The sequence below is a fragment of the Sinocyclocheilus rhinocerous genome, unplaced genomic scaffold (assembly GCF_001515625.1).
Source record: "Sinocyclocheilus rhinocerous isolate Xijiao unplaced genomic scaffold, SAMN03320098_v1.1 scaffold1674, whole genome shotgun sequence".
NCBI classification, from domain to species: domain Eukaryota; kingdom Metazoa; phylum Chordata; class Actinopteri; order Cypriniformes; family Cyprinidae; genus Sinocyclocheilus; species Sinocyclocheilus rhinocerous.
The window spans coordinates 5961-20209 of NW_015642064.1; the positions used below are offsets into that span (position 1 = coordinate 5961).

General features: G+C 38.4%; 1 protein-coding gene across 1 annotated transcript in view; it reads left to right on the forward strand.

Moving 5' to 3' along the window:
* Positions 1-599: 599 nt before the first annotated feature.
* LOC107755624 (zinc finger protein GLI2-like) overlaps positions 600-14249 on the forward strand; it is a 55328-nt gene continuing 41678 nt past the window's right edge. The window contains exons 1-4 of the mRNA XM_016572514.1: positions 600-725; positions 6696-6713; positions 6853-6964; positions 9315-9420. Of these exons, the coding sequence (XP_016428000.1) occupies positions 600-725; positions 6696-6713; positions 6853-6964; positions 9315-9420 (362 nt within the window). The remainder of the gene's footprint in view (positions 726-6695; positions 6714-6852; positions 6965-9314; positions 9421-14249) is intronic.

Sequence of the window (14249 nt, forward strand, 5' to 3'; positions counted from 1 at the left end):
TTATTATTATTTATAAGACTTATTGATATATAATTACAAAATATTTGGCAAAAATGTGCAATGGTACAAACAAGCACAGCTTTTTGCGTTTTTATTTATTTTGTAAATAGGAATCTCAAATTTATTTATTTATAATTTTTTTTTTAATTGAAATCTTTTTTTTTTTTTTCCCAAACCGCGCAGCCCTAAACCTCATTTTCAGGGAAACCCATTCTTTGATAACTTCAACATTGGGGTTGTTTTCAGTGTTATTAGCCATATGAATTAATAACTGAAATAGCTAGCTTATCATTAGATCATCTTGGACCAGCAACAAACCAGCTACTATCTACTCAAACCAGTTTAAGTTGGTCCAGCTAGCTTGTTCCAAAACACAACCAGCATCTTAAAGGGGTCATATGATGCTGCTAAGAAGAACATTATTTTGTGTATTTGGTGTAATGAAATGGGATTTTCCAGCAGGAGCTCGAACCGCAGCTGTCAATCACGGTCCGTTCCTCCTGTGATAGCAGATAGAGGACGGCGTCTGGGAAGCGTCCCGTCCCACACTGTCCTGTCCGCTCTGGTGCTTCTGAGTGCTGATCGTCCCGGCCTCGCAGATGCTCTATTTTAGTTGTGATCCTCAAGAGCCAGAGCGAGTGTCGGAGAGCGTGAAGCAGGACGTGACGAGGCTATTCTGCGCTTGTAAAGCCATCGATCAGAGACACAAGGACAAGCTGATGCTTGTCTTGACCTCTCGCTGTTACACAACACCAAACATCCTGCTAAACTCGACATGAAATAAAACTTAAATAAAAGGTGCTGCGAATGCTGTTTCATGTTGACTTTACAGTGTTTTTTATGAAAAAAATGGCCAGTTAGCAAACAATAATTGTTTATTCTGATAATGCTTATTTGAATGACATCAGTGTTATTTTAGTATAATTGAGATACTACAATAGTTTTTATTCATATTTAGTATATATAAAATAAGTCATATCTTATTTTAATATTTTGTTTTCTATTTTAATTGTTGTTTAGGTTTAAGTAATTGTTAAGTATTGCTGAGTGTTTTTGTCATTTTTATTAGCTTTAGTGTTTTTTATGTCTATATAGTTGTTTTTATATCATCTTTTATTTCATATTTAGTTTTAATTATTTTAGGACATCAAGTTACAAATATATCTTATAAAATTTATAAGAAAGTTTACTAAAACAAAATCAATTTAATGTTTTTATTTTATTTCAGTTGAAGTTTATTTTATTTCAAGAAACCAATTTTTGTATGGTTTTATTTTTTGTTAACTATAATAACTCTGGTTGACGATAAGCATATTAGGGCTGCATATTAATCAAAATAAAACTGAAATTGCGATATGGCTGTGATTAAATGAAATATATGTGCTGCATGTTTCAGACACAGCCTTAAAAAATTAATTTAAAATGATAATAAAAAATTTATTTATCGTAATTTTAAAGTTGCACTATATAATAATAATAATAATTATATTAATAATAATAATCATAATATTAAATTATTATATGATATTACGAAATATTGCAATACTAATATAATAATATTTTTAATATTAATAGTAGTATATGAATAGTAATATTTTGTTTCATGTTTTATAATAATAATAATAGTAATTATTATTATTATTATTATTATTAATAGAAATATGTTATTATTATTATTATTATTATTATTATTATTTTAATGTCATATTGATATATAATGACACATCTTTTGGCCAAATTATTTTTTTCCCCAGAATCACAGCCCTAAACCATTTTTTGATAATAAGGTTAACTTTTTGTTGTTGTTGTTTTATTTAATATTATAAATAATATTACATGTTATATGACACCAAACATCCTGCTTTAAAGTCGGCATGAAATAAAACTGAATTTTTTTATTATATGACGCAAGTAAAAGTTATGGAGGTAAGGAATGGAGTTTCATATTGACTTTCAGTGAAGTAAAGCACTGGTTGAGAGTCTAGTTAGCCGTGACCCCGCAAAACACAATGGATGGTTTCAGGTGCGATTGTGCTCTTCTTCTAAATGAGCCGCGTCCTTGTTTAATTTACAGATGCGCTCGAGGAGTAATTCGTGCCTTCAGCTGCAGCTCTGGGCCAGCTGTTATCCCACTCGCCCCCTTGGAGGGGTTTCGCCGGGCTAATATGAATGTAAGAAAGCGCGCACGCTGACGGCGCCCGCAGAAACGCCACTTTAATGCATCGCATTTTAATTATCACCCTTATTCATTTGCATCAGCGCTTCTGCTCTCTCAGTCTCTTCGACAGGGCTCTTTTTATCATAGCACCAGTCTTAAAGATAATAAACTTCAGCTTTAAGGTAATTACTTAATCTGGACAAACCTGTGTGTTAAGCAGCACTATTACGAGCAGAGGTGATAAATCAGGGGCTTGAGGTGGCGGGCCGATCACGACGGCCTATAATCAGTCTTAGAGACTCTTGTGGTCTTAAGTACCTAGATTACACAAACAGCATGCTAACAACACACATCTCGCGCTCTGTTTGTCCTTCTGTTTTACCTCCAGCATGCTGGGCTTACTAGAAGTGGAATTAAAATGAATTGATATTCTAAGAATATGGATGAGGATGGATGGATGGATGGATAGAACAACAGATAGATGGATAGAATGACAGATAGAACGATGGATGGATGGATAGAATGTCGGATGGATAAAATGACAGATAGATGGATGGATGGATGGATGTATGGATGGATGGATGGATGGATGGATGGATGGATGGATGGATGGATGAATGGATGGATGAATGGATGGAATGACAGATAGAATGATGGATGGATAAAATGACAGATAGATAGAACAATGGATGGATGGATGGATGGATGGATTAATAGAATGACAGATGGATGGATGGATGGATGAATAGAATGACAGATAGAATGACGGAGGGATGTATGGAAGGATGGATGGATGAATAGAATGACAGATGCATGAATGGATGAATAAATATAATGATGGATGGACGGATGGATGGATGGATGAATAGAATGACAGATAGAATGACGGAGGGATGGATGGATGGATGAATAGAATGACAGATGGTTGGATTGATGTATAAATATAACAATGGATGGATGAATAGAATGACGGATGCATGGATGGATGAATAAATATAACGATGGATGGATGAATAGAATGACGGATGGATGAATGTATAAATATAACGATGGACGGATGGATGGTTGGATGGATGTATAAATATAACGATGGATGGATGGATAGAATGACAGATAGAATGGATGGAAGGATGAATTAACTCATTAATTAAAAAGGAACCTAATTCTTCAATTCTGAATTTTTCACAACCCTGTATTTTAGATACCCAGTGTTAGCAGGTCACATCCCAGAATGCACTGGGTCTGCTAGTGTATAGTGGTTGGCATGGCGATGTTTGGTTAGGCCTGAGGCCAGCTTATTCTACAGGAATTTCCTGTCTAATTTCCCCTCCTGATTCTGTGAGTAATGCCCAAAGCTTTTTAATTGCACTGCAAAGACCCCGGCCACTCAAAGGGCCATTATTGTTGCTGAGTACTTCCTGTATAATGAAACCATTTACCCCTTTAGATCCTGGGATTAGGGTACAACAATGATGAGAGGGGTTGTGTTTGTTTGGCCCGAATATTCAAAGCCGAATGACATCAGAAAGAGCCGTTTAGAGTTAAGGGGAACCATGTTTATCTGATCGAGAGCCTTCTGCGGTTATTCTTAAAAATAAAGGTTCTTTATTAGAATTGATGAAGAACTTTTAACATCCATGGAAACTTTCCATTCCACAGAAGGTTCTTTACAGTGGAAAAATGTTATTAAAATGTTCTTCACACCAAGAAAAAATGGTTCTTTTAAGAACTGTTTATTGGAAGGTTCTTTGGGAAGCCAAAAATGGTTCTTCTTCATTCTTAAGAATGAAGGTTCTTTATTGGAATTTATGGTTCCATCAAGAACCTTTAATATCCATGAAACTTTTCCACAAAAGGTTCTTTACAGAGAAAAAGGATAGTTAATGTTGTTCAAAGCCTCTATGAGTTCCAAAAGAAGATATTTTGAAGAATGTTGGTAACCAAACAGTTGACGGTAGCCATTGACTTCCAGAGTATTTTCTTTTTCCTACTATGGAAGTCAGTGGCTACCATCAACGGTCTGTTTCCCAATGTTCCTCAAAATAGCAGAAGAGAGAAATTCATCTTCACACCATCCTTCATGGTTCTTTTGAGAACTGCTTACTGGAAGGTTTTTTGGGAAACCAAAAATGGTTCTTCTACACTCTTAAGATTGAAGGTTCTTTGTTGACTTTTATGGTTCCATCAAGAACCTTTAATATCCATGAAACTTTTCCATTCCACAAAAGGTTCTTTATAGAAAAAAAAACGACAGTACGCCCAAAAATAAAAATAGTTGTCATTTACTCACCCTCATGCTATTTCAAACCTCCATGAGTTTCCATCTTCTGTTAAACACAAAAGAAGATATGTTGAAGAATGTTGGAAACCACACTTGATGGTAGCCATTGACTTCCATAGTATTATTTTTCCTATTATGGAAGTCAGTGGCTACCATCAACTGTCTGTTTTCCAACGTTCCTCAAAATATCTTCTTTTATGTTCAGCAGAAGAGAGAAATTCATCTTCACACTAAGACAAAAAAATGGTTCTTTTAAGAACTATTCACTGAAAGGTTCTTTGAGGAACCCCAATTTTTTATTGGTTTAGAAGCTACATCGCTTCATGTTTGAACGATAAAGATCCCAGTGAGAAACGGCCAGGTTAACAAGTGCATGAAAAAGTCATCTGCTCTGGAGCAGCACGCAGCCCGACACGGAAAAATGCGGCACCCCTCTGCGCCGTTCCCCCAGATGTGAAAACAAATGTTATCACCTAAAGACTAATAGATACGAGGGGCTTCACGGAAACTCTGCAGCCGTGCCGAAGCCCTGGGGGATAGAGCTCAGAGAAACTGGTAAACGCGCCTCTTGAACTCTCCAGAGCGATCCTCTTTTGTTCTTCCCGTTGCGGGGGAACAATGGAGCTGTCGGCATGATCGAATAATCCTGCCCGCTCCTCCGGTGACGGGGGCCCGGACGTCAGCGGCCCCCGAGCCTCTACAGAACGGGGTGGGTGTTTGTGCTGACATGAAAAATGCGACGGCTGGAAATAACAGTGGTAATGTGGATAATTGAGGGCGGGCACAGATGAATGAGGCTGCGGGGTAACGTGTCGTTTTAATGACAGGGACCGGGGTGGGTTCGCGTTCGCTGCCGTCTTATTTCGGTCGGGAGTGTTTACGGAGCCACAAACGTTTGGGTTTAAGTTGTGTGTGTTTCATGCTTCCAATTACCCTAGTTTGTGTCTTTCCCCTGTTTTATTTTTGCTTCTCCTCCTCCGCCAACGTCGTGATTAAAGCGCAAAGTCGGCCTTAACCGGACCGGCGTGATTAGGATTCATGCGGTGGTCCGTGACTTCAGCGCGGGAGAATTCCTGCAGCGGCTCTGTCATGTTTTCTGACCCACTTCACTCCTTCTCTTTGTCCTCGACCTCTCTTCCCATCGGCCCCTGCAATAATTCACCCGCTGCATTAGTAATGGCGCATTAACTGCGGCCGGGCGCTGAATGCAACCTCCTTGCACCGTTTACAGGCCATCTCTTGAAAAGCGCCAGGCTGAGTTTCTCTGTTTCTCTACTATCTAAAGGTCAGACTGGAGCTTTGTGCTCCAGTTGCGTGTTTTAGACTTCTGTTGTGATTTCAACAGCTGTGTGGCATTACTGTTATGCATGTCAGGTGTGTTTTTATGGTGTTTTTCATTAATTAAAGGCAACCCGAGGCATTTTCCATGACAAATACTATAAACGGAGCACATGACTCCGGCTAGTCACGCAGCTGATTTGATTGCGCTAAAAACATGACAAATACGCAGACTGTACAAGTAAAGATCGCTTATTGTCACGTCTGACGACTGAATTTAAGTACAAGCACTTAGATCTCAGCATTTCAATGTCTCCTTTGGTAAATTTGTGATTTAGCAGGCAAATTTTAATATAAACAGAACAAAGCAGGCTGAGTTTAATCAAACAGACTAATCCAGAGTTCAATGTAAAATGGTAGATCACCTGAAAATTAAAACTCTGTCATGTAATCACCTTCATGTCATTTTTTCTTTGGTAGGACACAAAATGAGACGTTTAGCAGAATGCTCACGCTGGTAAAAAAGATAAAAGACAAAAAATAAAAAGTCATCATTTACTCACCCTTGTGTTGTTCCAAAACTCTTATGAGTTTCAAAAGAAGATATTTTGAAGAATGTTGATAATCAGACAGTTGCTGGTAGCCATTGACTTCCATAGTATTCTTTTCCCTACTATGGACGTCAATGGCTACCATCAACTGTCTTTTGTTACCAACATTCCTCAAAATATCTTTCATGTTCAACAGAAAAGAGAAATTCATACAGGTTTGGAACAATAAGGGTAAGTAAAATGACAAAAATTACATTTTTGGGCGAACTACCCCTTTAAGTGCCAAAACGGATGAAAAACTAGATAAAAGTATCATAAAAGTGGAAAAAATTGTTTGTTTTTTTAATGAGGATTTTGTTGTTATTGACTGAAAAATCTTCCCCTCCGACGACATTCTGCAAAACATCTCCGTTGTGTTCTGTTGAAGGTTTGGAACGACATCAAGGTGAATAAATTACCTCAATTTAGTTTTTTCGGTGCGCTATCCCTTTAAGTTTTACATTATGTAAATGTGAGGTGAAAAAGTGAGACAGCAGCGGGTCATTTCCTGTCCTTTGGGACTGTCTTGTCTGCCATTTTTGAAGGGTATGAACAAATTGACAGAGAAGCAGAGAGAGCGAAAGTGTGAGAGACTGCTGAATCACACTGCTTCTGTTGAGTGTATGAATCCTCTGGAGGAGCTGCTGAGAACCCCAGGTGTGGATAATGACCCGTGACCCCTGACCTTCACGGGTCACCCCTCACCCTCCCACTGCTGCCGCCCTAAAGAATGTTAATACAGTCCAGAGATCAGCTGATTCACTTACCCTCCTCTCATTCCTGCTAAGTCAAGCATTACTAGTTCTAGTGCTCTAAGTTAGTGTTGGTTTGCACATAGAAACACCAGTCAAATTGTAGTCATTACTGATTACAGATTACATGATGAAAACTGTATTTAGTAACGTAATCTAGGTTACTCATTGTATTCTGACTACTTTTTAGATTACTTTTTATCTAACTTGTTTTAAACTTACCATTAACCGTACCATATTGATATAAAAAAGGAAAGAGAAAGAAAATATATTCCATTTTTTTATATCAACATCAATAAATGCATTAAATCATACCTGTGTTTAGTATCTTGCATAATTATTTGTTTCATACATGGTCTAATTGCTTGAGAGGTGCTTTTTTCACCCGAACTCAGAAGCATGGTTTGCAGATTTATTTAGATGACATTTACGTAACTATTGTATATTGTGAATATAGTCAAAGCTAAATGGTATGAAATTTAAAAGAAAAAAAAAGAAGAATTAGGGAGAATCAATAAATTATGGATTACTGCCATTGTGTGAATAACATGTAATCATGTAATCCATAATCTGATTTTGATTTTTCCAATCTGATTATGTAATCCAAGTCAAACCTTTATACAATACAGATCATGTCAAGCTTTACAGTGTCAAACAGGAAAATAGTCAATAATGCAAGAGGACAATAACAGTCCATTTTTCAGTTAAAGTCAGTTCACTGATGATTCAGTGATCTCATAATCCAGTTCAGCTCTCTTCTAGTATAGATTACATGTAATCAGTTACTATCCTGCTCTGTTATGCCATGTCCACACGTACACGGGTATTTTTATAAACAAGTTTTTCCTTCTTCCACTTTAAAAAAAATCTCCATCCACATGAAAACGCAAATGCATGCTATGAAGCACTGTCAAGAGCATGCCAAACCAACAGGTGGCGATATAATCTCAACCTTAAAGCCATGTTGGCCAATCAGAAGTCTGAAAAAGTTTCCAGTAGGCGGAGATAACAGCACATGCTCCGACGTCACATGCCAAAATCTCCGGTTTCGCTGTCTACACGATAACACTGCAACCGGAGTTTTTGAAAATCTTCACCCTGGCAGGAGTTTTCAAAAATGTTCGGTTTCAGTGACCTGGTGCTGAGTTTGCGCGTGGACGAACGGCCAAACCGCATAGAAAAAGCTGCGGTTTTGAAAATACCCACATTCGTGTGGACAGGGCCTTAGCAACCACATGGCAACACCTTGGCAACAACCCATCGACCAGCTAGTTTTTGCACTGGCCACTTATTTTTCTTTTCTTTTTTTTATAGAAAATGCGAAAACTGCGGGAAAAAAACAGGAAAGCTTTTAAATCTGCTTTGATTTCGACCCGTTTGTTTTTTATCAGTTTATTTTCACAGGACATTAAAAGACTGAAGGAGCTCCAGGAGTGAAAGACTAATTAGAAAGGAAAGCTAGTTAAGACTTTACCATTGCAAACCTCTCTTTGCATATGGCGAAGAAACCGTCAACTGTGGTTTCCCGTTATCATAACTGCTAATGAAGCCCTGTTGGCCTTAAACGGGACATCCCGAGCCAACGGAGGGTTTATTACAGGAAAGTGCTGATTCTGATTCTCTTCGGGCTCAAATAAAACGATCCAGCCAAAGGAGTTATGATGAAAAGAAACACCAGCCAACATATACGGAAGACTGTAAAACACTGAGGCAACGGGCAACAGCTTTTAGTCAAAAAAACTCTCTCATTAGTGAGTGGTTTGATTTCAAAGGCCTGACCTCCTCTGATTTCACGTCGCCCTGGCACCTTCGTTTTGGACTCGTTTCGGAGCCAGTAAAGTGTCAGGGACGCGGTCGGATCAGTGTCGGTTCAGTAGGGAGATGCTCCAGTTGGAGGCAACGATGCCGGGCCGAGGAATATTCTCTCCCTGCGCTGTCAGCCCTAGTTTGCATCCCGGATGGTTTTTTCCTTCACAACGTCACATCATCTGTACGAGTTCAAAGAGTGTCTAGCTGCAGGTCTTTGTCAAAAGCCCAGTTGGATATCTTTTATGTTGGGGATGTAGGATTTCTTAGGATACTTTGATTATTTATTTATTCCTCCACTCTTGTGTGATAGTGCCAATATTTTACACGAAACTGCTCAGTGCGCTCTGAAATTCATGTTACTTTATTGTAGCGCTGTTGCCTTTGAAATTTCTTTTTTGAAAGTCTTGGCTTTTTCTCAACTCTCTCTCTCTGTTTCTCTCTTGCAGGCCCTCATCACATCTTCCCGACTTTCCATTCTCCGATCCCCATCGACGTGCGTCACCACGAGGGGAGATACCACTACGAGCCCCATGCGCTCCACGCTCTACACGGGTGAGCCTGCAGCCCTGTCCGTCTCTGGCTCTGGTTCTCAGCGTTTGTGAATATAAATAATCTCTGCGCTCGCAAATAAACCGTCTGCTTTGTTTATCCCCGCGGTCAGAATGCACGCAGACATGCAACATTCAAATGCGGTGTAATCAGGTGATCCCGAAATGACCGGCGCATGCTTTTGATGCTTCATAAAAAGCATACGACTGAAATGGACGTTCAGATTCAAAGCGAAAACTGAGCTATGTCATTCGGTTCTTGGTTTAACCGTTTAGAAAACGTATAAACCCTTGCCTTGTTTCCATGCCAGACACAAAACTCAAGGCCGGGTAAATCTCAAATCCAGGAAGGAGATTAGTGCGGTTCACTGGATGAAACATCTGGAGAGGAGAATATAAACTTTTCTTCTCTCAACTTCGTCTCATTTAATTATTTCATTTAACATTTTACCTTTAAGGCATTGAGCCGATACTCTTCCCAGAGCAACTTACTTAGTTCTTGTGTGGGACTGTCATGTCAGATGTTTGGTGTGTACTTTGGTGTTTATGCAGTTTTATTGCTCACAGATTGCTCTTTCATATCTCAGGACTTTTTGTGAAAGTTTTCAGCTTTAAGTAACAATTTTGTCTTAGATGGTTCTCCTTAAATTCCATACTGAGACAACCGTTCACATAAATTGTGTATAAACCTACAAAATTAGCATGTGGACAGTAGTATAGATCATTTGATCTTGATGAGAAATTATTGAGTTCATATTGAGACTTTGGTGTCTTTAAAAAGCTGAGCACATTGCTGAGATCTCTGATGAAACTCTAGATGAGACACATTTGAGAGAACAGAGGAGAAGTGTGAGATTCTGAAAGCTTCATTGAGTTTTTGGTTTTCTTTTATTTAGGTATCAATTGGTCTCAGATGCTTCTCCTCAAATTCCATAATGAGACAATGGTTTATGTAAATTATGTGCACAATCCTATAAAATTAGTATGTTGATAGAACCTTGGGAGAATTTGATGAGAAATGTTTGAGCTCATATTGAGATCTCTGACTTATAAACAGACTTTGGTACAAAACGCTGTGCTTATTTTAGAATCTGATGAGAAACGATTGAGTTCATATTGAGATGTCTGACTTATCAACAGACTTTGGTACAAAACGCTGTGCTCATTTGAAAATCTGATGAGAAATGTTTGAGCTCATATTGAGATATCTGACTTATAAACACAATTTGGTACAAAACGCTGTGCTCATTTGAGAATCTGATGAGAAATGATTGAGTTTATAGTGAGATATCTGACTTTTGATTTGGCATCTTGAAAAAGCTGAGTGTATTGTTGAGATTTCTTCTGGAAATCTAAAGGAGACACATGAGATTACTGGAGAGAAACGTGAGAATTAGGTTACTTCATTGAGTTTTCATCTTTGTTTCATTTTTGTCTCAGATGTTTCTCCTTAACTTCCTTAATAAAACAACTCTTGATATAAATCACATGCACTAACCTTTAAAATTAACATGTGCATAGCAGCTATATCAGTTGTTCTTGGAAGAATTTGGTGAGAAATGTTTGAGCTCATATTGAGTTCTTTTGATTGCAGACTTTGGTGTCTTGAAAAAGCTGAGCACATTGTTGAGATCTCTTCCGAAACTCTACAAGAGACATGTCAGATTACTGAGGAGAAGCATGTGAGAATCAGGACACTTCACTGAGTTTTCAGTTTTTGTGTGAAGTATCAATTTTGTCTCAGATGTTTCTCCTGAAATTCCTTAATGAGAAAAACGTGAATGTGGATAGCAGTTTAGATAATTTGATCTTGGGAGAATTTAATGAGAAATAATTGAGTTCATATTGAACTCTCTTACTTTTGATTGCAGACGTTGGTGGAAAACGCTATGCACATTGCTGAGATCTCTTCTGAAACTCTAGAAGAGACTCATGTGAGATTACTAGGAGAAACATGAGAAATGGGACACTTAATTGAGTTTTCAACTCATTTTTGTCTCTGACACAACCCTTGATATAAATTACATGCACAAACCTATAAAATTAGCATGTGCATAGCAGCTCAGATCATTTGATCTTGATGAGAACATGATGAGAAATCATTGAGTTCATAATGAGATCTCTTAGGGGAGAATCAGGACGTTTTCGGTTCTGTTTCATTTCAGTATCAATTTCTCCAGAGTTTGAAATGATTGAGTTCATGTTGAGATCTCTGACTTATGAACAGACTTTGGTACAAAACGCAGTGCTCATTTGAGAATCTGATGAGAAACGATTGAGTTCATATTGAGATCTTTGACTTATGAACAGACTTTGGTACAAAACGCTGTGCTCATTTGAGAATCTGATGAGAAACGATTGAGTTAATATTGAGATCTCTGACTTTTGATAGCAGACTTTGATGGAAAAAGCCGAGCACATTGTTGAGATCTCTTCTGAAACTCCAGAGGAGACACATGTGAGAATAAGGCGATGTCGGCATTTGGTTTCATTGCTGTCTAGGAGAAACAATTGAGATATTTCAGAGATTTTTTTCTTTCCTAAGGGTTTAGTTGTGTCTCCCCAAACAAAGATCTTCCTTAGCGTCCAGCCCGACAGTCTTCGGTTCTCTCAGCATCCTCTGGTTCAGGTGTGTCGAGCCGCGGCAGTAATGTAGGTTAACCTCCAGACCTTCAGAGCTTCCCGCGTCCCGCATGAATTCTCCAGCAGATCAACAGCAGTGGCGGTATTGTAAAAACAGAACATAAAATGGGCCACGCTAGTTTTTGAAGTTACACTTTGTTGTTTTTCCTTCAATACAACACCACGGAGCTTTTTTCCCCTCCTTGTCTTTTTTGAAATGGGGTCTGGAGGCTCGAAGGAAGGTTTATCTTAAAAGAGCAGAATAAATCAATAGAATTCTGGAAGTAGCGTTGTTACATTTAAATTCACAGATTTTGATGGTGATACATTCGGTCGGCCCGCTAGCAGCTAGCCTATTCATCACACATAGAGCCGCGTTGGGGGGAGACTAGCTGTCTCAACACTCGCTCGCCTTGATTAATGTGATTTGATCTTGACAGTGGACCCCTAATTCATCAAGACCTTGATCTAGCTGTCATTTCCTCTGCCTGAGCCAAATTCATCTAATTACAGGGACATTGTGCAGCAAATTAAGCGCGGTGTCGCCCGTGGCAAGCCGGGACACTTTGTTACAGTCACAGGGCGGCATGTCAAGGGTCTCCGAGCTGATTGTCTAACATGACATCTCCATACAGTTCGTTTTATCATTGTTTGCATATAAAATAATGAGGGCGCTGGTTATTTTGTCAGAGCTGTCAGCCGAGCGGCCGTAGGAAGCTTCCCCTATGGATATCTTGCTTTCGTTCTTCATTTTTTTCCCTCCATTTGACAAAGCGAGCAGGAGAAAAGGTAGCTTTTTTTTCCGGAGCTGGCTGAAATGACAACGGACGGTGCGATTCATCTGCGTAGCGGACAGGAGCGCCGTGGGAATTCTCCCAGGCGGAGGGAAGGGAGCGCCGGTGACGAACCTCCCACTTGTCAGCGTCACTTCTCGTCCAAGAGAGTGTCAGAAAGCTTCCGGCGAGACGACAGGACACTTCCACCGCTCCGATGCTGCGGGAAAAAGTGTCTTTGGTTCAAGGGAATACTTTGCATCTGTGGTTTAGTCCAATAGTCCTTAAGTTTGTAAAAACAAGAAACATGTTTACAGTAATGCACTTACAATGGAAAGTGTGCAGCACTGCGAAAATGCTTTTAAATGCTGTTGAAACTCAGAAATGTATGAGTTTATTCCGTTTTACACAAACTGAGGGACAAGTTTAAGCTATTTTCTGTGGTAATCGACTGAAAGCTTGTAGACAAAGTTGTACTGTGATTTATATATTAATAATGTGGTAAATGTAATGGTAATTAATAATAATAATATATTTTTAGAATATTGTTGTTGTTGTTTTTTGTAATTGACTGAAAGCTTGCTGACTTAAAGTTGGACTATAATTTATATATTAATAATATGGTGAATGTACCATATAATATTATTAATAATAATAGTTTTTTTTTTATATTGTTTTTTTTTTTTATCAGCTCAAAGCTTGTAGACCTGAAGTTGGACTATAATTCATATTAATATTATAATATATATTATAATTGCAATAATTATAGTAGAATTATAATTATAAAATATATTGAATTAATAAAATATAGTTATATATATATATATATATATATATATATATATATATAATTACTTTTTTAAAAAAACAGGTCATCTCGTCTGAATATAAAATTCAAAGTTTTAAGACATGTAGTTGCAAATAAACAAGATATCCTTGAGCACAGCTGTATATTCATCTGTAATTATGTCTGATTTCTGATTTTCTCATCTCTGAACATCACAAATGGTGGTTGATTGGTTCAGGTGTCAGTCAGATGGTGTGAGACTGAAATCATGCGTCAGATTTTCACCACAGAGGTGTGACGTGAAACATCAGTCATCTAGAGCAGTGTTAGTATGTAGGTCGGTGTCCTGTGCTTGTGTTTGTATGTGAGAAAGTATGAAAGTATTGTTTGCTCTGTGAGAGTTTGGAGACTGTCCGTGTGTGTGTGTGTGTGTGTGTGTGTGTGTGTGTGTGATTACTACTAGTACATCAGTGTACAGTAGTTTTCAGATGCATACATACTGGATAGTGGTCGACCGATATATCGCCATTGGCCGATATTTGCCATTTTTTCAAATATCGGCATCGGCCGATAAGTTTTTCTGTTTAGCCGATGCGTTCTAGGCGGGACTTTTATTTTGACGGCGCTGAGAGCGGCAGCGCCTGAACACAC